The following is a 23,052-nucleotide window of genomic DNA, read 5'->3' on the forward strand; positions in this document are numbered from 1 at the left end:
TTTTTTTTTTTTTTTTTTTTTTTTTTTTTTTTGCTTTTTAGGGCTGCCTTAGCAGCATACGGAGCTTCCTAGGCTAGGGGTTCAATCGGGCCTAAATGTACTTTTTAATGGTTAATTTAAAAATTAACCAGAACTCGATTCAGAAAATATTACTTATGAGTCTGCTTCTATTAAAACCAAGAAAGTAAAATGTTCATAAAGTCTGGTTTGGGGGTAAACAAAATTTGGGGAAGGTACATTGCAGGTGGTCAGTAAATGTTTCTGGAATGAATGGATCTGTACTGGGGGGGGGGGGAGCAGACAAATTATTTGGATTGTAAGAGGACAAGGTTATTTCACTTGATGGGGTTTAAGAACCATGCCAGTGGACTACCCAGTGTGACTCTTTGGGTTAAGAACCTGGCATGATGTCTGTGAGGATGCAGGTTCCATCCCTGGCCTCACTTAGTGGGTTAAGGAACCAGCGCTGCTGCAAGCTGTGGGATAGGTCGCAAATTTGGCTCAGATCCAGTGATGCTGTGACTCTGGTTTAGGCTGGCAGCTGCAGCTCTGATTCAACCCTTAGGCCAGGAAATTCTACATGCTGCAGGTGCACCTGTTAAAAGAAGAAAAAAAAAAAGAAATGCAGGTATTATTCTAAGTCCTCCCCCCACCCCCGCCCCCGGTGGAGGCACATCGGACCACGGGGGTAAATGTCTCATCCACATACACCAAACGTAGCTCCATGGGAATAAGCTACTTTGGAAGAAAATAATCCTATTGTGGAAATCACAGCATTACCCACTTCCCTTAGAAATACAGGATTCCTGAAGGCAACTCTGTAACACTTGCAGAAACCGATAAATCTTCGTGCAGATTTTCTTTGAAGAGAGAACTTTAATTCAAGCTTTCAAGATGTACAGATCTGGAGTTCCTGTCGTGGCTCAGCAGAAACGAATCTGACTAGTATCCATGAGGACGTGAGGATGCAGGTTTGATCCCTGGGCTGTCTAAAAGGATGAAAGGGTCTGGCATTGCTGTGAGCTGTGGTGTAGATCACAGACTTGGCTCGAATCTGGCGTGGCTGTGGCTGTGGCGTTGGCTGGCGGCTACAGCTCTGATTCACCCCCTAGCCTGGGAACCTCCATATGCCACAGACGCTGCCCTCAAAAGACAGAAAAAAGTATAGATCCTCATAACTAAGGAGGAAATGAAGAGTTCTTGGAATGTTTCAAGCTGTTGCAATCACAGTGCAACAATGTGATTCAATGCACAATGTTGACAACACATTGGCTACTGTCGCACTGGGCAACTGCCACAAGCAATGGTTCCCAGGAAACGTCTCTTGAATCTAAGTGTCTGAAAATCATGAGGCTTGACTGTATGTCCTGAATCTGTGGGTTGGCTGGGTAGGTCTGTTGATCTTGGCTGGGCTTCCCCACTTGGCCGCAGTGAGCTACAAGCTGGTGACATGGCTGATTACAAACAGCCTCGGGTATAAAAGGATGACTAGGAGCTCCCGTGGTGGCGCAGTGGATAACGAATCTGACTGGGAACCATGGGGTTGCGGGTTCGATCCCTACCCTTGCTCAGTGGGTTGACGATCCGGTGTTGCCGTGAGCTGTGGTGTAGGTCGCAGACGCAGCTCGGATCCCGCGTTGCTGTGGCTCTGGCGTAGGCTGGTGGCTATGGCTCCGATTGGACCCCTAGCCTGGGAACCTCCATGTGCCGCGAGAGCGGCCCAAAAAATGGCAAAGAAAAAAAAAAAAAAAAGGATGACTAAAGTCTCCTCCATGGGTGACTCACGTCCCTCTAACAAGTCATCCTGGGCATGTTCTCATGGTAGGGGTGCAGGAGCAAGGGAGATGCATCACATAAAGGGCAGCAAGGATGGCACACACACTTTTGAAACCTGTCTGAGTCATGCTTGCTAACATCACTGGCCAAAGCAAATCTGGAAACCAAGCCAGGGTCAGAGCAGGAAGGTGTTCAAAGTTACAGGGAATGGGGTGTGGAGACATGAGACCCTTCTTGAGGCCATTGATGCAATCAATATACCACAATTGGGAGTTCCTGCTATGGTGCAAGAGGGTCATTGGTGTCTCTGTAGCAGCACAGATGCAGGTTCGATCCCTGGCCTGGCACAGTGGGTTAGGGATCCAACATTGCCGCAGCTGTGATGTACGTTGCAGCTTCAGGTCTGCTTTGATCCCTAGCCCAGGAACTCCATATGTCAGGGGTGGGGAAAAAAAATTTACCACATTTGGCTAAAGGTTAAGAGGCATGTGGTCTCTTGTTTCAATATCCCTTAGAGCTGTCACCTCTGTATGGAACAGTCTGGACAAACCAGGCACTGAATGGCAGCAAGGATGGCACACACACTTTTGAAACCTGTCTAAATGAACTCTTGGAGTTCCCGTTGTGGTGCAGCAGTAATGAACCTGACTAGTATCCACAAGGACTCAGGTTCACTCCCTGGCCCTGCTCAGTGGGTTAAGGATCCCACATTGCCATGAGTTGCAGTGCAGGTCACAGATGAGGCTTGGATCCCAAGTTGCTGTGGCTGTGCTATAGGCCGACAGCTGCAGCTCCAATTCAACCCCTAACCTGGGAACTTCCATATGCTTTTTTTAAAAAGCAAAAAAAAAAAAAAAGAAAAGAAAAGGAAAAAAAGAAAGAAAGAAAGAAAGTTCCTGGAAGGAAGGAGATGCTGGATCCTGGTTCCCTGCAAGCTCTCAGGAAACCAGAATACTTCCAAAGGGTGCTGTCATCTAGTGCTTCCAACTTTTGTGAAATGCTGTCCCAGCCACCACTCCCACTTAGTGACCAAACTCTTTTAAGTGATTCTGCCAAAGTAGCCCATATGTCTACGCACTTTATTTATCCCCTGGGGTTCTAATTACAATGTCACTGACCATTTGTTTAAAAGTTAGAGGGGTCTTTGAGGAAAAGTAAGCCAGCCAGTCAGAAGACACATCATTTATTGAGGGCTACTCTGTGTGCCAAGCATGCGACAGGTGCTGGGGTGGCACACTCAAGGTCGTGCATCAATGAATGCAGGGGGAAAAAAAATGGTAGCCAGAAGATCTTGGTCCTGCTGTTGTGCTGTTTTGATGTATTCAAAACTCTGGAAAGTCAAAGAGTTGCAGAGCACAGAAGGTAAGATGGTAACCAGGAGCAGAGATTCTTGTTTCTCGCCAGGGCATGAAGCCATGGGACATCTGCCCCAACCATCCATGCTCCAAATTGCTCAGAGTTCTGGGGCCAACAGGATCCTGCATTTCCGCATTAAGCCATGAAGAGAAGATTTCAGAATAGACTTCTGCAGGCATTTGCTTTCCAAAATGCTGTTCCATAGTGTATTAGGAAGCAAGAGAGGACTTTAACCCTTCAAGAGAAATCATAATCAGGGGCAGAATTAGCACAAATGGGAGTCCAACGGTCACATCTATATCAGCATGGCTTTTATAAATGCAGAGAGCAACAAATACGGCAACAAAAACTAGGAGGATAAACATTAAACTGTTAGCAGTGATTACCCCTGATGTGGCAGGCACTGTCGGCAAATTCAAAAGCTATTCCAACCTTTTCCCTATTGATACCCTCACTCTAGAAGCTAGAAAGTCAAATACTTGTTTTATCAAATTCTGTTGAGAAACTATGAGCGGTCATGTGAAGCAGTGCTGACCAATTAGGTAAAAGAGAAATCCTGTAAGGGGTTTCTGGAAAAGCTTTAGTTTCCCACTAAAGGGAGAGGCTTGAAAGGACAGATGGAAACTCTGCCCCATCCCTCTTCTTCCTGCCTTGAATGTGGTCATGACATCTGGAGCTATGGCAGCCATGCTGCAACCATGAAAATAATTGATGAAAAGCCAACAAACATGTTGATGGTAGAATGGAAAACTAGGGAGTGCCTAGATCCTTAACTATACCACTAAGCAATAGAACTAATACAAGCAACACTTAACTCTGGGCTTCTGTTCTTGCAAGAAAAAGAATGTCCTATTTAAAGAAGCCAGTGGATCTTAGTTACTAGTGATTGGAATACATCAGTGAAAAAAATAATACATTCCAGTAGGGGATGAAAGACCATGAAAGACACATGAAATAAATAAGGAAAGTATAGTGTTAAAAAGTGGAAAGTACTGAAAAGACCATCAAGATAAGGAACAGGGGAAGCATAAATACCAGGGTAGGGAAATAGAAGGCTGTACAAAATAGGGTTGTGAGAAAGAGTTTCATTGATAAGAAACTTGTAAGAGGAGTTCCCGTCGTGGCTCAGTGGTTGACGAATCCGACTAGGAACCATGAGGTTGTGGGTTTGATCCCTGGCCTTGCTCAGTAGGTTAAGGATCCAGCGTTGCCGTGAGCTGTGGTGTTAGGTTGCAGACGCGGCTCGGATCCTGCGTTGCCGTGGCTCTGGCATAGGCTGAAGGCTACAGCTCTGATTAGACCCCTAGCCTGGGAACCTCCATATGCTGTGGGAGCAGCCCTAGAAAAGGCAAAAAGACAAAAAGAAAAAGAAAAGAAACTTGGAAGAAAGAATTGAAGGAGGTGAGGGAAGTGAGGGCATTGGCCAGGTGCGTCTCAGGACAAGAACATTCAAAGCGCTCAAGAGCATTCAGCTCAAGATTTCTAAAAAGGACGTGAGCCTAACATGTTTGAAGAATCTTGAGCATGTTAGTGTGGCTAGAGCCAAGTGCAATGAGCAGTAGATTAACAGAAGACAAAGTCAAGAAGGAAAAGAGAGTCAGATCAGACAAGGCCTTGTAGGCCACCAGGAGGACTTTGGCTTTTACTTTGAGTAAAGTAGGAGCCATGGCGCGTTGCAGGCAGAGAAGGGATGTGATCTGACTCAGGTATTCACGAGCGCCCTCTGGTGGCTGCAGGGAGAGCAGATCAAAGGCAGGGCAGGGAAAAGGCAAGAGCGCCTCTTGAGGTTATTTTCATTATCCTGGCTAGAGACAGTTAATTAGACTGGGACCACAGCGGAGGGAATGAAGGGAAAGAGAAGCAGTAAGGTTCTGGATCCATTCTGAGGAAGAGTCAACAGGATTTGCGGATGGATGGGAGATGGGAGAAGGTGAGAAGAGAGGCAGAGTCAAGGTAAACCTCATGGCTTCACCCACCCCAGCAATAGAAAGAGAGAAGACCCTCTGCAGAAATGGGAGGTGGGGGGGCTCAGAAGTTCGTGTGGAACATGTTACACCTGCAAAATCTATTAGACATCTAAGTGGGAGCATTTAGTAGGCAGATAGGTTATGTGAGCCTTGGCTTCAGGAGAGGGGCTGGATTGTACACTATTTAAAATTGGGGGTTCATTGCTAATAGATGCTGTGTGTGCCATGAGACTGGAAAAGAGATCCATGGTGGAGAGAAAATGTGTGCTTCGAGGAAAAATGATGCCTTGTCAGAGGACATTCTCCCCGGCTCTCCAATTCTGACCCATGGTGGAGCTATTTTACAATTCTGTAAATTTTAAATAACTGACAGTGTTGGTGAGTAATTTCATGGAAAAAACAGTTTGCCTCTACTTACACATTCATTTCAATACTCGAGATTATATATGTATGATAAATCATATATTAATACATATATGATACACCCATATGAATTTTACATTAGAGTATGAATAATTATATAACATCTGTATATTTATAATTATATGTATAATTAAATATAATGTCTTATATTTATAACTGTATATTATATAATATACAATTTTTATATTTTATAATAATTATATGTGTACATTTACAGTTATATGTGCAATGTACATATATTACAGAACATGAAATTTATATATTGTATGTTTGTAGTTATAAATTATAAAATTTATGTATTATATAATATTAATAATTATATATAATTGTATATTCACAATTATATGTATACTTATATAATATATAACTGTTATATATTAATATAATTAAGAGAATCATGCAGAGAGTATAACTGGTTCAAAGAGAAGACAAACATATTTATGTAGTATGTGATGACATTGTATATGTTATGTGTGTACTATTATGTATTATGTATACATTAAATACATCATACACATTATATATATGATGTAATACACGTGTATGTCTATTTGCATTCTCTTGTGAGTCAGTTATAACACCTACTGGTTCCCTCGCTAATGAGCAGAATAAAATCCTTAACTTAGGCTTCTTTTCTATCTGTGAGTCATGACTTTATCTTTTTCAGTTTGCAGAGTTCCTGAAGGGCAGTGCTGGGATTTAAACATAGGCAGCCTGGTTCCCGAATCCCCACCCTTGAAGCCCACACTTTATCACAGGAGCTGATGCACGTGGACGTGCTTAGCTCACAGTGGGTACACAATGCACAGCGCTGTCTAGTCCAGCTGAGAAGCAGACACGCCATCTGACCCTGACCTGCGTAACACATGCAGTCTCTCACCGTTTTGGAAGCAGAGGGAACGGATGACAGTGAGATCCCGGAGGTCTGGGAGCCGGGTTTGGTCTTCCCAGTAATGCATCTGCTGTACGCTTCCCGTACCTGAAGGTGGAGACAGGTGTCAGGGAGGTGAATTGCTGCAAGATGCAGGAACACGTGGGGGCAGAGGCATGGCCCCTGGAAGGAGGGGGACTGGGAGGGCAGCAGCTCCATACCTGGCGATTGAGCAGACAGTGAATGAGGAAGATGAAAGCTCCCTGCAGGCTGTTGATGACAGTAAACAGGTAGGCCATGATACCGGCTATGGGTCCAATCTGGAAAATGCCCAACACCCAGGAGCACCCCAAGATGAAGATCTGGGCAAAGGCTTTGAATGTCAGCAACCTGGAGGGAAAGATTGGCAGAGGATAAGGTCCCAGGTATAGTCTGAGGCTGCCACTGTGAGACCCATCACCTGGAGAAGAATAAACATGAGGCAGAATCTCCAAGCCCAGAGGTAGGAAAATCAAATCCCATAGACACTGAAAAGGCAACTGACCTACGGGTACACCTGGGCACAAAGACACACATTTTTAATGCAATACTGTCTGTAAAAGGCTTCAAGGACCCACCAGTTCAAGAATTTGGGGCATTTTATATGAATGGTGAAGCCATCGTATGAAATAAGCCTTCCTCTTTATTGAGGCATTGCTCACATACCATAAAATTAATCATTCTGGCCATTAAAGGCACAGTGTGATCCAGTGACATTTAAGACTTTCACGATGAACAAACACCACCACTATCCAGTTCCAAGGCACTTTTATCACCCCCGAAGAAACTATGTACCTCTAAGCAGTCATTTCCCATTCCCTCTCCCCCAAGGAAAACATCCCCAAATGTCCATCCACAGATGAACAGACAAGCACAATGTGGTCCATCCACGCAGTGGAATATCACACAGCCAGGAAAAGGAGAGGAGCACTGACACTAGCTATAACATGGATGGACCCTGAGAACATAATGCTCCTTTTCAGAAGCCAGTTACTAAAGGCCACATAGTGTATGATTCGATTTCTATGAAATGTTCAGAACTGGAATCTATAGAGTAGGCTATAAAAACATTTTTTAAAATAAGATGAGCATGATAATGTATTAGAGTGGATAAGGGTATTTCCTCGGGGTCAGATAAATAAACTACAAATAAACTCTGACTGATCCACTCACTGATTTTATGGCTAATGTAAGTTACTTAACCTCACTGTGCCTCAGTTTCCTCAAACTGATAGAGAGATAATAATACAATACATATGTAATGGTATTGCTTGTTCTACAGAAAAAATAATGAGATGGGAAGACCCTAAGGGTACTTAGATCAGTGTCTGGCACAAAATAAATAATTTCATTAGTTTTTGGGTTTTGTTTTGTTTTGTTTTGTTTTTGTCTTTTTTGGGCCATGGCTATGGCATATGGAAGTTCCTGGGCTAGGGGTCGAATCAGAGCTGAAGCTGCCAGCCTACACCACAGCCACAGCAATGCCAGATCCGAGCCACATCCAGAAACTATGATGCAGCTTGTGGCAACTTTGGATCCTTAACCCACTGAGCAAGGCCAGGGATCAAATCTGCATCCTCGTGGGTTCTTTACCTGCTAAAGCACAACAGGAAATTCTTCTATTAGTTGTTTTTAACCTTAAGTATTGATATGAAGTAAGTTACACATTATGTGGGGAAAAAAGTGCAGAATAATAATGTACAGTATCCTATCATGTATATAGTAGAAGATGGATATGTAAGTAGAGAATATTCTGGAAGGAAGCTAAATTTGGGTGATAATCGTTGCTTAAGGTAAGAGACATCTGTGGATCCAGAGGGCCAAGGAAGAGATAGGGAATTACCATATATCTGCTCCTTTTTCACTACTTTTTCTCACCACGGTTGCATGTATTGACTTAGTTTTAACTTTTTGCATTAACTTTTTAAAAATGGCTATTAGAAAAAATATTCAAGATGGGTGAGGAATCGGATACTGACAGGAAAACAAGTAAAGGATACCCTCAGGTTACTGACAATAAAAGTCAGGCAAAGTCTGCTTTTAGAAGGTTCTTAAAATGAATGCTAGTTGAGGAGTTCCCATGGTGGTGCAGTGGTTAACGAATCCAACCAGGAACCATGAGGTTGCGGGTTCAATCCCTGCCCTTGCTCAGTGGTTAACGATCCGGCGTTGCCGTGAGCTGTGGTGTGGGTCCCAGACACGGCTCGGATCCCAAGTTGCTGTGGCTCTGGCATAGGCTGGCAGCTCAGCTCCGATTAGACCCCTAGCCTGGGAACCTCCATATGCCACAGGAATGGTCCAAGAAATGGTAAAAAGACCAAAAAAAAAAAAAAAAGAATGCTAGTTGAGATTAATAAATTCAGCAAAGTGGCAGGATATAAGATTAACATTCAGAAGTCAGTTGCATTTCTGTATACCAGCAATGAAACATTAGAAAAGGAATACAAAAAAATGATACCTTTTAAAATTGTACCTCACAAAATCAAATACCTCGGAATACACCTGACCAAAGAGGTAAAGGACCTATATGCCGAGAACTATAAAACCTTAATCAAAGAAATCAAAGAAGATGTAAAGAAATGGAAAGATATTCCATGTTCCTGGATTGGAAAAATCAATATTGTGAAAATGGCCATCCTACCCAAAGCAATCTACAGATTCAATGCAATCCCTATCAAATTACCCATGACATTTTTCACAGAACTAGAACAAACAATCCAAACATTTATATGGAACCACAAAAGACCCAGAATCGCCAAAGCAATCCTGAGAAACAACAACCAAGCAGGAGGCATAACTCTCCCAGACTTCAAGAAATACTACAAAGGCACAGTCATCAAAACAGTGTGGTACTGGTATCAAAACAGACAGACAGACCAATGGAACAGAATAGAGAATCCGGAAATAAACCCTGACACCTATGGTCAATTAATCTTTGACAAGGGAGGCAGGAACATCAAATGGGAAAAGGAAAGTCTATTCAGCAAGCATTGCTGGGAAACCTGGACAGCTGTATGCAAAGCAATGAAACTAGAACACACCCTCACACCATGCACAAAAATAAACTCCAAATGGCTGAAAGACTTAAATATACGACAGGACACCATCAAACTCCTAGAAGAAAACATAGGCAAAACACTCTCTGACATCAACATCATGAACATTTTCTCAGGTCAGTCTCCCAAAGCAATAGAAATTAGAGCAAAAATAAACCCATGGGACCTCATCAAACTGAAAAGCTTTTGCACAGCAAAGGAAACCAAAAAGAAAACAAAAAGACAACTTACAGAATGGGAGAAAATAGTTTCAAATGATGCAACTGACAAGGGCTTAATCTCTAGAATATACAAGCAACTTATACAACTCAACAGCAAAAAAGCCAAGAACCCAACAGAAAAATGGGCAAAAGACCTGAATAGACATTTCTCCAAGGAAGATATACAGATGGCCAACAAACACATGAAAAAATGCTCAACATCGCTGATTATAAGAGAAATGCAAATCAAAACTACCATGAGATACCACTTCACACCAGTCAGAATGGCCATCATTAATAAATCCACAAATAACAAGTGCTGGAGGGGCTGTGGAGAAAAGGGAACCCTCCTGCACTGCTGGTGGGAATGTAAACTGGTACAGCCACTATGGAGAACAGTTTGGAGATACCTTAGAAATCTATACATAGAACTTCCATATGACCCTGCAATCCCACTCTTGGGCATCTATCCGGACAAAACTCTACTTAAAAGAGACACATGCACCCGCATGTTCATTGCAGCACTATTCACAATAGCCAGGACATGGAAACAATCCAAATGTCCATCGACAGATGATTGGATTCGGAAGATTTGGTATATATACACAATGGAATACTACTCAGCCATAAAAAAGGATGACATAATGCCATTTGCAGCAACATGGATGGAACTAGAGACTCTCATACTGAGTGAAATGAGCCAGAAAGACAAAGACAAATACCATATGATATCACTTATAACTGGAATCTAATATCCAGCACAAATGAACATCTCCTCAGAAAAGAAAATCATGGACTTGGAGAAGAGACTTGTGGTTGCCTGATGGGAGGGGGAGGGAGTGGGAGGGATCGGGAGCTTGGGCTTATCAGACACAACCTAGAATAGATTTATAAGGAGATCCTGCTGAATAGCATTGAGAACTATGTCTAGATACTCATGTCGCAACAGAAGAAAGGGTGGGGGAAAAAACTGTAACTGCAATGTATACATCTAAGGATGACCTGACCCCCTTGCTGTACAGTGGGAAAATAATAATAAAAAAAAAAAGAATGCTAGTTGAATAAGGCTAGTTGAATGATAGAAAACAAATGGCCTATAAAAATATGAAAAAGTCCCATATTGATAAGGTAAAATATATATGCAAAACTGAAATAATGAGATTATAAATTTCATCTTTTAATTCAGTGAAACAACAAAAATGATAAACCCTAGTGTTGGCAAAACTGCAGGTAAACAAACACTATGGTAAATGGAAACATGTTCTGGAAAACTCTTTGCAATCTATACTAACAGTGTTACAACCCGCCCTACTCCTTGACACAGGCAATTTCATGCCTATTATTATATTTAATAACAACAGATGTGGAAAATTTATCCACAAGGGTATTTCAAGACAGTATAGTTTATGATAGTGAAAAAAAAAATAGAAAAGAAACAACTTAAATGTTCGTAAATACGGGATAATTTAAATAAACTGTGCTGTGTCCTTACACTGAAACACTATACAAAAAAAGATACTGTCAACAAATTTCTAACTGAATAAAAATATGTGACGTGTTATTAAGAAAAAAACCAGTTATAGCAGTTCCCGTCGTGGAGCAGTGGTTAACGAATCCGACTAGGAACCATGAGGTTGCGGGTTTGGTCTCTGCCCTTGCTCAGTGGGTTAACGATCCGGCGTTGCCGTGGGCTGTGGTGTAGGTTGCAAACGCGGCTTGGATCCTCCGTTGCTGTGGCTCTGGCGTAGGCCGGTGGCTACAGCTCTGATTCAACCCCTAGCCTGCGAACCTCCATATGCCATGGGAGCGGCCCAAGAAATGGCAAAAAGACCAAAAAAAAAAAAAAAAAAAGAAAAAAGAAAAAAAACAGTTATAAAAATAAAATAGATCCAATCTCCTGGTATAGACCATGATGGAAATAAATATAAAAAGAATATATATATATATATATATATATATATATATATATATATATGACTGAGTCACTTTGCCATACAGCAAAGATTGGCACAACATTGTAAATCAACATTGCTTTAATTTAAAAAAAAATTTTTAACTAAAATAGTATGAGTCTGGATTTGTAAGTATGGACATATAAGTATGCACAGGAGAAGAATTAGAGAAAGTGTTAATACTTTTAATATATGAAAGACTCACTCTTCCTAGTAACTGCTGAATGCTTTGTAAGACACATGAAGTGGTCAACATTCATATCCTCATTTTACAGACGAGGAAACTGAGTTTCAGAGAGGTTATGTAACTTGCCTAAGGTCACACAGCTTTTAGGTGGCAGAGCTAAGGTTTGAGGCCCCCCTGGTCTGACACTGTGCTATTCCGTTTTGGGCACAGGACACAGGCTTACACAAGGTATTCAGTGAACATTTGGGGAAAGAAAGGAGCCTGGAAGAGGAGGAGAAAAGATGGAGGAGACCACACCTGGTATCTTTGAGCGTCGAGACTTCGTCATTGAGGCTGGAAAGCTTCTGCCTCAGGATCCCCAACGTCCAAGTCAGGAGGATGGAATTGACCTACAAAGTCAAGCAGAAGAGAGAGAGAGACTGGATCTACGAACAGACAATGGCTAGGCCATCTGTAAAAATAGAACTCTGACCTGCAGTCAGCAGTAACCACTCCAGAAAGCCAAACAATGACCTCCTATAGCAACTGACCCCAAACGACCAGGACTTGACTAATCATTGACAGCCTCCCTAATTTCTGCCCCTGCTTCTAATTTAAGACCTAAAAGAGGAATTCCCGTCGTGGCTCAGTGGTTGACGGATCCGACTAGGAACCATGAGGTTGCGGGTTCGATCCCTGGCCTTGCTCAGTGGGTTAAGGATCCAAAATTGCCATGAGCTGTGGTGTAGGTCACAGACTCGGCTCGGATTCCGTGTTGCTGTGGTTCTGGCGTAGGCCGGCGGCTACAGCTCGATTCGACCCCTAGCCTGGGAACCTCCATATGCCGCAGGAACAGCCCAAGAAATGGCAAAAAGACCAAAAAAAAAAAAAAAAAAAAAAAGGACCTAAAAGAGAAAGCCAATATGTACCCCTAATCAACCACACAGGGTGCCCCACTTTTAGAGAGCCTACCTAAGTAGGGTCCCCATGCCTAGAGCCTCCAATCAGGTAATCAGGTTACACCTGAAGCCTTCTCTTTTTACCTCTACTCACAGATTTCTCTCTCTCTCTCTCTCTCTTTTTTTTTTATGGGCCACACCCACAGCATATGGAGGTTCCTAGGCTGGCGGCTATCAGAGCTGAAGCTGCCAGCCTATGCCACAGCTATGCCACAGCAATGCCAAAACTGAGTCGCCCTCTGTAACCTACATCACAGCTCATGGCAACGCTGGATCCTTAACCCACTGAGGGAGGCCAGGGATCGAACCTGCAACCTCACGGTTCCTAGTTGGATTCGTTTCCACTGCGCCATGATGGGAACTCCAACTCATAGATTTCAGAACCCATCTTATGGCTACCAAAGGTGAAACCATTGTGGGGAGGGAAGAATTGGAAGGGTAGGACTAGCATGTACACATGACTGTATCACACAGATGATGAACAAGAACCTACTGGATAGTAGATTGATGGAATCTACTCAATAGTTTCCAACAAGCTATATAGGGAAAAAAGGATGGATATATTTATGGGTGGTGGTTTAGTGGTTAGCAATCCACACTTTCACCACTGCAACCCACGTTCGATCTCTGGTCTGGTACTGAGATCCCACATCAAGCTGCCATACATCTTGGCAAAAAAATAATAATAAGTTTTAAAAGAAATAGGAGTTCCTGTCGTGGCTCAGTGGTTGGCAAATCCGACTAGGAACCATGGGTTCGATCCCTGGCCTTGCTCAGTGGGTTAACAATCCGGCGTTGCCGTGGGCTGTGGTGTAGGTTGCAGATGCAGCTCAGATCCCGCGTTGCTGTGGCTGTGGCTTAGGCCGGTGGCTATAGCTCTGATTCAACCCCTAGCCTGGGAACCTCCATATGCCGTGGGAACGGCCCAAGAAATCGAAAGAAAGAGAGAGAGAGAGAAAGAAAGAAAGAAAGAGAGAGAGAGAGAGAGAGAGAGAGAGAGCGAGAGAGAGAGAGAGAGAAAGAAAGAGAGAAAGAAAGAAAGAAAGAAAGAAAGAAAGAAAGAAAGAAAGAAAGAAAGAAAGAAAGAAAGAAAGAAAGAAAGAAAGAAAGAGAAAAAGAAAATACTTTCTGGAGTTCCTGTTGTGGCTCATTGGGTTAAGAACCCAACTAGTGTCCATGAGGATGTGGATTTGACCCCTGCCCTCACTCAGTGGGTTAAGGATCTGGCGTTGCTGTGAACTGCAGCATGTCACAGATGTGGCTCAGATCCGGCATGGCTGTGGCCACAGCTTAGGCTCCAGCTGCAGCTCTGATTCGACTTCGAGCCTGGGAACTTCCATATGCCACAGGTGCATCCCTAAAAGGAAAAAAAAATTTTTTTAAACAAAGAAAAATGACGTAACTTTGAGGTGATGATTTGTTAATTAGTTTAATTGTGGTGAGCATCTCACAATGTTTACATAGTCAAAATATCAAGGTCTTTTTTTTTCAAGTTCCACACTTTAAACATATACAATTTTTGTCAATTAAACCTCCGTAAAGCTAAGAAAAAAATCTCCAGGCTTCCCTTTGCCTCCTTCCCACCATTTCCCTTTCTCCAACGCTTCTCTCCCACCAACTGCTCTTAATTTCTTGCTACCTTTTCTCTTATTCAACATCTATACCCAGAAGAAATTGAGAGACCCGTTCTTACTGAAAGACAAAGGATAAGATGGTGGTCCCTGCCAGGGGATTTGCATGTTAGCATTAAAAAAAAAAAAAAAATCACAAATCGGAGTTCCCGTCATGGCTCAGTGGTAACAAACCCAACTGGTATCCATAAGGACATGACGAGTTCCATCCCTGGCCTCACTCAGTGGGTTAAGGATCTGGCGCTGCTGTGAGCTGTGGTGTCGGCCACAGATGCCACTTGGATCCTGAGTTGCTGTGGCTGTGGCATAGACCAGTGGCTACAGTTCCAATCCTTACCCTAGCTGGGGACTTCCATATGCTGACAGTGCGGCCCTAAAAAAAATAATAGTAATAATACAAGAAAAAAAATCGCACATCAAAGAAATTACACTCTAACTCGGAAATCTCAAGACTCAAGGATCAGAATGGAGAAAGGTTTTGAGGAACAAGTGACACACAGCTTCACAATTTCCGCTGGTACTTCCTAGGGTCCCCCGGTCTCCTTGATCCTCCCCCAAAACATTCTGTATTGAGCAATCAGCTTACCACTATAATTGTGCACACTGGCCCCAGGAAACTCCAGATGAACCCTTTCTCTGTATTCAGCCAGCAGCTATGGAGAGAAATAGGAGTCAGAGCTTGTCTCAGAGTCCTGATGCTAGAATTATTTGCACCCTACCAAATGCACAGATGGGAGAGAAACATGTCTGTGAAACCATGAGTTTGGTACGCTGGCAATTTTCTTTCTAACACCCTACAAAAGTATTTTAGGAGTTCCCACTGTGGTGCAGTGGGTTAAGGATCTATCTGGCTTTGTCTCTGAAATGAGGTCACTGCTGAGGCATGGGTTCAGTCCTCAGCACGATTCAGTGGATTAAAGCATCCAGCATTGTTGCAGCTGTGGCGCAGCTCGCAGCTGAGGCTCAGATTCAATCCCTGGCCCAGGAACGTCCATATGACACGGGAGTGGCCAAAAGAAAAAAAAAATGACATTTTTTAAATTTAGTACTCACTAGCATACCACCTGATATCTTACATGGAATCATGTGATAAACACACCTCGCTGTAAAACAGACCGTGGTAATAACAGACCTGGTGGTAATAACATATGTAATGCTTTACACTCTGTCAGACGCTGTCTAAATGTTTTGCAGATAATAATTCATTTAACCCTCAAAATAACACTATGATTGTCATGAGCCCCCATTAAATAGATGAGGGCATGAAAGCATACAGAGTTTAAGTAACTTGCCCCATATAGCACAGCTGGAAGGTGGTGGGGCCAGGACTCAAATGCAAGCAGATTGGCTCCAGAGTCCATAACTTTAAAACTGTGCAATCCAGTTCACTGTTCACATCACCACCATCCACCTACATAGAGCAACAATGACTCCTGGATTTGAGCAGTAGGCAACCTGTGCTACCGTACATGGCAGCCCTGGGACCAAGAGTACATAAACTAAAGAGCTCAGGAAATGGTAGCCACAACTACTGCTACTGTTATTTCTCTTCTTGTGTTCATGTAATCTTCTTCATCATCTTTTTTTTTTTTTTCAGGGAGACAGAGGGACATCACCTACCGATTATACATCCCATAACCTTGTGGATGGATATTGGCGGCGACAAACACCACCAGCCCCGGGAGTCCATAGCCAAAGGCACAGAGGTGCAGCATCTTGATGTTGTGAGAGCTGAAGTAATTCACCACTTTCAGGTTTCTGACCATCAGGAAGAGCATCACAGCCTCCACCAACATCCAGAAGAAGCAAGCAAGGAAAAGGTAGTGCAGAAAGCCAGCGATGATGGCACAGCCAATCTGCGGAGAAGAATCATGGACATTCAGGCTCCCCTACTCCAGAGGGCGGGTTCAGAGGGAGAGGGGGGAGGGGCTACTTTGACTGGAGTTCCCCAAACATGGCCCCTTCATTCATTTCTCAAATATTCATAGAAATAGAGTCGCCACCAGGGGCACCATCCCTTTGGTAAGGAGACCGGCTAACAACACTGGGAGAGTTTGGGGGGAAAATAGACAATCAGCCTACTTTAGGGGATGTTTGAAGACATGGGGGAGGGGGAGGGGTCCACAAACAATAGCCATGGGCTGGCTGCCTGTTTTGTAGACAATGTTTCGTTGGCACACAGCCACCCCCATGTATGAACTTTCTATGGCTATGCTCACACTAGAACAGCAGAGTTGAGTAGGGGTGACAGAGACCATAGGATCTGAAAAGCCAAAATATTTATATCTGCCTTTTTATGGGAAAAGTTTGCACACCCTTGGACACATGGTGGGAGCAGGCTGCACTACAGGCATTTTGTTCTCAAAGGGCCTGGAAATCTAAAATCCCACAATGAAAGGGGTAGGTCTGCAAAAAGAATGATCACCCCACCCCAAATGTCAGTAATGCTCCCTTTGGAAAAACCTTGAGACGATAATTTGTAATAATTTCAATGGGAAAAAAGAATGGGAGTTCCCGTCACGGCTCAGCGGAAAAGAATATGACTAGCATCCATGAGGACGCAGGTCTGATCCCTGGTCTTGCTCAGTGGGTTGAGGATCTGGCATTGCTGTGAGCTGTGGTGTAGGTCACAGACTCAGGTAGGACCCCACCTTGCTGTGGCTCTGGCGTAGGCCGGCAGCTACAGCTCTGATTGGACTCCTAGCCTGGGAACCTCCATATGCCGCGGGAGCAGCCCAAGAAATAGCAAAAAGACAAAAAAAAAAAAAATCAATATGGGAGTTCCTGCTGCGGTGCCATGGGGATTGACGGTATCTCCGAAGCGCTGGGACACAAGTTTGATCCCTGGCCCAGCGTAGCAGGTTAAGTAAGGATCAGGTGTTACAGAAGCTGGGGTGTAGGTCGCAACAGAGGTTTGGATCTGATCCCTGGTCTGAGGACTCCATATGCCAAGGTACAGCCAAAAAAGGGGAAAAAAATCAACATGGTTTCAAATAGGTGATGGGAAAGGAAGGAAAACAGCGATAAGGAATAGAATTTCTCAGCTGTAGCATTACCAGCATTGTAACACTATCTCTGGATTACTTTCTGCCGTGGGAGGGCCTTTCTGTGCATTCCAGGATGTTTAGCATCCCTGGCCTCCACCACTAGATGCCAGCAGCATCCTCTCAGTGGAAACAAATAACATCTCCAGATATCGCAAAGTGTCCCCTGGCGAACAGAATCATCCCAGGTGAGAAGCAACTGCTTAAAGCGTAGTGGGAGGGACCCTCCCCCACAAAAGGTAACAGGATCAGGGAAGTAATTTTAAACTGAGACCTACTACAAGAAAGAGGTGAGAATCTGGGGGCTGAGGATTGAGAGTGTGCACAGCACATGCACTACTAGTTCCCTGGGGTGGGAACTAGTAGTTAGGTAAGGATGGGCAGAGGCAGATGTGGAGATGATGAAGCTAGAGGGGGACACAGCCTGAGGGACAGGAGACCTGGTGGTGGGTCTTGTCTGCACCGGTGAGGAAGAGCAAGTTGGCCAGGAAGAGGCACACGCAGAGGTGCAGGTGGATGTAGGTGTTATGGTTGCGGATGGTTCGACACAGCAGGAAGGTGATGATGGCCACGGCAAGACACACCAGTGAGAAGATAGTGCCCACGTGGCTAATGACAAACAAGGCGAACTCCATCTGTCAAGAAAGAGATATGCTGTGGGCCTCAAAAAGATACCAATATCCTGCCCCACACCCCAGGCAGGAAAAAGAATTATTCAAACTCCTGGCTTGAGTATATACAGCTTGGGGGCCTTTTCTCCCAGATACTAAGAGGGACCCCATATTGCCCAAACTCATCCTTCGGCGTCCATCAGCACTCAGTCTCACCCCTGCCCTGTGCCCCATTCCTAAGGGTAGGATGCCTATAAACTACATTTCCCATAATTTCTTGGGGCTAAGGTCCCAAATGTCACTTAGGTTCTCCAGCAAGGTGCCTGCATGAAAGTTTTGCAAGGCAGAATGGAGGCAGATACCAGCTTTCCGCAGGCAGGAGTGAGCTGTGGCTGGATGCCACATTCCAATTGTCCAATCTTTAATTTCATGGGTGTGGGAAAACTGACAGCAGCTACTTTCTGACCTCTGGAATACAGCTGCTGAGGGGTGATCTTGAAGGCAAAACCCAAGTGGCAGCCCCCCTGACTTCAACTGCTCCATCCCTTCCAGCAAGTCTGTGAGCATCCAAGTCCCTGTATTAAATACCTTCCTGCTTGAAATACCTAGAGTGGTTCCTGTTTCCTGCACTGAACCAGGACTGATAATAGGCATTCAGAGATGCCCCAGCATCTGGGAGTGGAAATGATTAAATGAGTCCTTCCCTATGCCTTTATTTATAATTAATTTTAAGTTTATTTGGGTGCTTTCTCTGTGTTAAAGATATGCCAAGCACCATCTCATGAGCTCTTTCTTTCTTTCACTTTTTTTTGGGGGGCAGGGGGGTGGCCTGCCTGTGGTATATGGAAATTCCCAGGCTAGCAGTTGAATAAGAGCTGCAGCTGCCAGCCTCCACTACAGCCACAGCAACGCTGCATCCAAGCAGCGTCTGAGACCTACACCACAGCTCATGGCAACACTGGATCCTTAACCCACTGAGCAAGGCCAGAGATCGAACTCATGTCCTCATGGATACTAGTCAGGTTCGTTACCACTGAGCCACAGAGGGAACTCCACTCTTTTCTATGATATTGTGAGGTAGTGGGTAAGAGAGCTGACTACAGGCTCTAGCTGTTTGAGCTTAGGCAAGATACTTAACTGCTCTGGGCCTCAGTTTCCTCATCTGTTAAAAATGATAACTACCGTGTAGGTGTGTTCTAGAAGAATTCAATGAAAATATTTAAAGTACTCATGACAATGCAGGAAACATATGATGCATTATATGAGTGTTAACTTTCATTGTTATTTTTTTTCTCATTCTCATTTTGGAGGTGAAAGACCTGCTTGGCTCAGAGAGGTTAAGTGACCTGCCCTAGGAAACACAGCCAGGAAGAGATAGAGATGGGATTGAAGCTAAGCCAGACTTGCTTTGGATCCAAATCTCTTAAGTCCTAAGTTTTACATTCCTCTAAATAGCATTTAATACCACCCTGGCAGGGAACAGACTCTCAGACCTGACGGGATAGGCAAGTTATATTTACACTATACTGTGCTTTATTAAGTGTGTTGTAGCTTTGGCTAAAAAAAAAAATGGACATACCTTAATTTGAAAAGAACTTATTTCTAATCTTTTTCATTGAGATGCATGAAGACATTCACAAATGAGCAGACTTAAACAAAGTTTACAAAGAGCTTAATGGGCTGATGGGCTAGAAAGTGAAAAGATGAGACATTGAAAGAATAACGCAAGTGCTCAGCACTTAGCTTCAAAAAATAGTTTTTAAAAAATACAGGCTGACAAAGCTCATCTTGTCCAGTAGTCAAATACATAATGTGAATTAGACTTGAAGCATAGTTGATTACAAACTGAATGTGAATCAACAATAATGTGATATGGCTACCAAAATACAGATGTGATTTGGGGCTGCATTAGTAAATGATTCACTTTGGGTCTGTGATTCATGAATCTTCTGGAAAAAAAAAAAATACTGACTGCTAAAAAATGCTACCATCCTCTGAGCCCTTGGTGAGTCATAATCTTTTGTTCGTGGCGGGTTGGAAATATTGCGAGAATTACCAAAATGGAACACAGAGACATGAAGTGAGCAAATGTTGTTGGGGAAATGGTGCCACTAGACTTGCTCAAGGCAGGGTTGCCACAGAACTTCCATTTTGAAAAAACACCATGTCTGCAAAGTGCAATACAGTGAAGTGCAACAAAATGATGTAGGTCTGCAGATGAGTTTGTGGAAAGAGACTTCTGGACTCAGACCATTGTGGGTTCGAATCCCATCTCCACCAATTACTAGCTTCCTGACTGGGCAGGCTACTGAGCCTCAGCTGTGAAATGGGTCTGAAAAACACTGAAGGGGTCTCGCACATCGTAGGTGCTCAGACAATGGGGTCTGTGATTGTTACTTTGCCTGCACCTATTTAGGGTCCTTTCTCATCTTATATACCAGTGCCATGGCTTCCCCACCAGACCACGAATTTCTCCAAGACCAACAGTACGGCACGCACCCCTTCTGTGGCCCCCTGGCACCCTCCCACTGCCATGAGAGGCACACAATGGATGTTTCATCAATCTTTTCCCATTGGATTAGGGGAGCCAGAGTACAGAGCATCAGTACTGACCGTAAGCTCCCCAGAAGCCATGATGACGGCCAGGTTCACCATTTGATTACAGCTGCAGACAGTATGTGTCTCGGAAGCTTCAAGGGTCACACAGCCAGACGGAGTCCATCTACCTCCCTTCCCATCTGTGTTCCAGGAAACGCAGATGGGACTCTCAAAATTCTGCTTTGGCTGAAAAGTGAAAATGCAAAGGCTTTGGTTACCTGAGACGCCCTCTTGAATGAATTCCATCTGACCAGCCTCAAGAAGATGCAGGTATGTGCTACAGGGAATGGAGAAAAATGCTGATATTTCAATGGGTGGTGATGAAAAGAAATGTCTTGGTTGCCAGACCTGTCTCCACCACTAACTTGGTCAGAGCTAATGTTAAAAAAAAAAAAAAAAAAAAAAAGTCCAGGTAAATGATCCTGCATGAACGTGACTTACTCTAACCTAAACCTTGCCCACGGACAAATGGAAAAGTGTCACATAGAAATACAAGAGCTCATTTTACTAGTGGTGGATTTAGGGGAGGGACTTTAGTTGCTAGAAATTAATGGCTCCCCATCAAAAATGAGTTAAGGAGTTCCCTGATGGCTCAGTGGGTTAAGGATCTGGCATTGTCATAGTTGTGGCTCAGGTCAATGCCTGGCCCCAGAGCTCCGGCATGCTGCGGGCATGGCCAAAAAGAAAAAGAAAAAAAGGAAAACCTATTTTTAAAATTTCCAAAAGAAAAAAAGCAAGCTAAGCCCACTAGAGGATGGGAAGTTCTAAACAGGTATATGGGGACATAGTGGAAACCTTTTCACCAACCTGAATGTTCTCCAGAGTGTAGATGACTGGTTTAGAGAATCCCTCTTTCTTCTCCCCTGTTATGATGCCCGAAACAATGCGAGAATTCATCTTCAGCTTTCTCTTGGAGTTGGCCCAGGGGGTCTGAGGGTCTTGAAAAAATCTTTCATCTAAAACCGACTCCATATGCTCAAAGGAGACAAAAGCCACCCCACTGATTCCTGAAATTTCCCCCAAATGCAAAAAAAAAAAAAAAAAAAAGAAAAGGAATTATTTGCTCAGTAGTTATTGTGGATGACCCAACCCACACACACACACATACCCACTTTATTTTTTTTATTTTTTAATGGCTTTTATTTTTTCCATTTAGCTGGTTTACAGTGTTCTGCAAATTTTCTACTGTACAGCAAAGTGACCCAGTCATGCATACATATATTCTTTTTCTCACATTATCCTCCACCATGCTTCATCATATGTGACTAGATATAGTTCCCAGTGCTCTACAGCATGCCTACTTTAATATCCCATGCATCTCTGCATCTTCACTGGCTTTCTCGGAGGATTGAACAGCCTTGGACTTCTAGGTAGGTGACCCTCCCCAGAATCAGAAAAAAGAAATCCTGAGGTGCTAACACCTGGAAAAATCTTGGCTACATTTAAGATGGAAGCAACCTAAATACCCATCGACAGAGGAGTGGATAAAAGAAGATGTGGTACCTATATACAATAGAATATTACTCAGCCATAAAAAAAGAACGACACAATGCCATTTGCAGCAACAAGGATGGACCCAGGCAATCAACTATTAAGTGAAGTAAGTCAGAGAAAGATAAATATCACAGGATATCACTTACATGTGGAATCTAATAAAAATGATACAAAAGAACCTATTCACAAAACAGAAACAGACTCACAGACTTCAAAAACAAACTTAGGGTTACCAAATGGGAAATCATGGTAGGGAGGGATAAATTAGGAAGATGGGATTAACACATACACACTACTCATATAAAACAGATCACTAACAAGGACATACTGTATAGTACAGGGAAATCTACTCAACATTCTGTAATAACCTACATGGGAAGAAAGGATGGAGATAGGTCTATGTATAACAGAGTCACTGTGTGTATACCTGAAACTAACACCACATGGTAAATCAACTATCCCCCAACAAAAAATTTTTAAATCATTTTTTAAAATAAATAAAAATAAGAAAAATCTTGGCTATATTTCAAACTAAATTTGAATTTGTGTTTTTAAGGGACAAGCCCACTCAGCAGCAGGAAATAGGTCCCCCTTCCATACTATGGTTAACCTTGTTCCATCTCTTTGGTGGGCTTCCCCTTTCAATCAATGTCGGTGGTCTCCAGGGATGTGTCCTAGACTGCTCCCTGTGCCTTCCAGACAGCATATAGATCAGGGGGTGACAAAGAATGCCCACAGGAGAATCTAGCCATTGCCTGCTTTATTGGAGGTAAGAGTTTCACGGCAACACAGCCCACCCCATCATTTGCATATCGATGATGAATGCTTTTGCACTCTTGACAGTCGAGTTGAACAATTGCAACAGATTGTACTGCCCTCCACGCCTAAAATATTTACTACCCACCCTAT

At 43.5% G+C, this 23,052-nt stretch overlaps 1 protein-coding gene across 10 annotated transcripts in view; it reads right to left on the reverse strand.

The window, feature by feature from the left end:
• Positions 1-2,943: 2,943 nt before the first annotated feature.
• The window catches only part of ADGRE1 (adhesion G protein-coupled receptor E1), an 88,847-nt gene continuing 68,738 nt past the window's right edge, over positions 2,944-23,052 (reverse strand). For all 10 annotated transcript variants that reach the window (XR_014836323.1, XM_085009383.1, XM_085009381.1 and 7 more), the window contains 9 exons: positions 21,457-21,656; positions 20,665-20,835; positions 17,881-18,075; positions 16,017-16,252; positions 14,983-15,049; positions 12,125-12,216; positions 6,615-6,783; positions 6,403-6,501; positions 2,944-3,367 (listed from right to left, as the gene is read on the reverse strand). Coding sequence is in view for 9 of the 10 variants with exons in the window: in XM_085009383.1 (XP_084865509.1) it covers positions 3,362-3,367; positions 6,403-6,501; positions 6,615-6,783; positions 12,125-12,216; positions 14,983-15,049; positions 16,017-16,252; positions 17,881-18,075; positions 20,665-20,835; positions 21,457-21,656 (1,235 nt within the window). In the remaining variant the exon portion in view is untranslated. The remainder of the gene's footprint in view (positions 3,368-6,402; positions 6,502-6,614; positions 6,784-12,124; positions 12,217-14,982; positions 15,050-16,016; positions 16,253-17,880; positions 18,076-20,664; positions 20,836-21,456; positions 21,657-23,052) is intronic.

The sequence above is a fragment of the Sus scrofa genome, chromosome 2 (assembly GCF_054392235.1).
Source record: "Sus scrofa isolate SSC_HxYL_T2T_F1_AM1 chromosome 2, Sscrofa_HxYL_maternal_Yorkshire_Landrace_v2.0, whole genome shotgun sequence".
NCBI lineage: Eukaryota > Metazoa > Chordata > Mammalia > Artiodactyla > Suidae > Sus > Sus scrofa.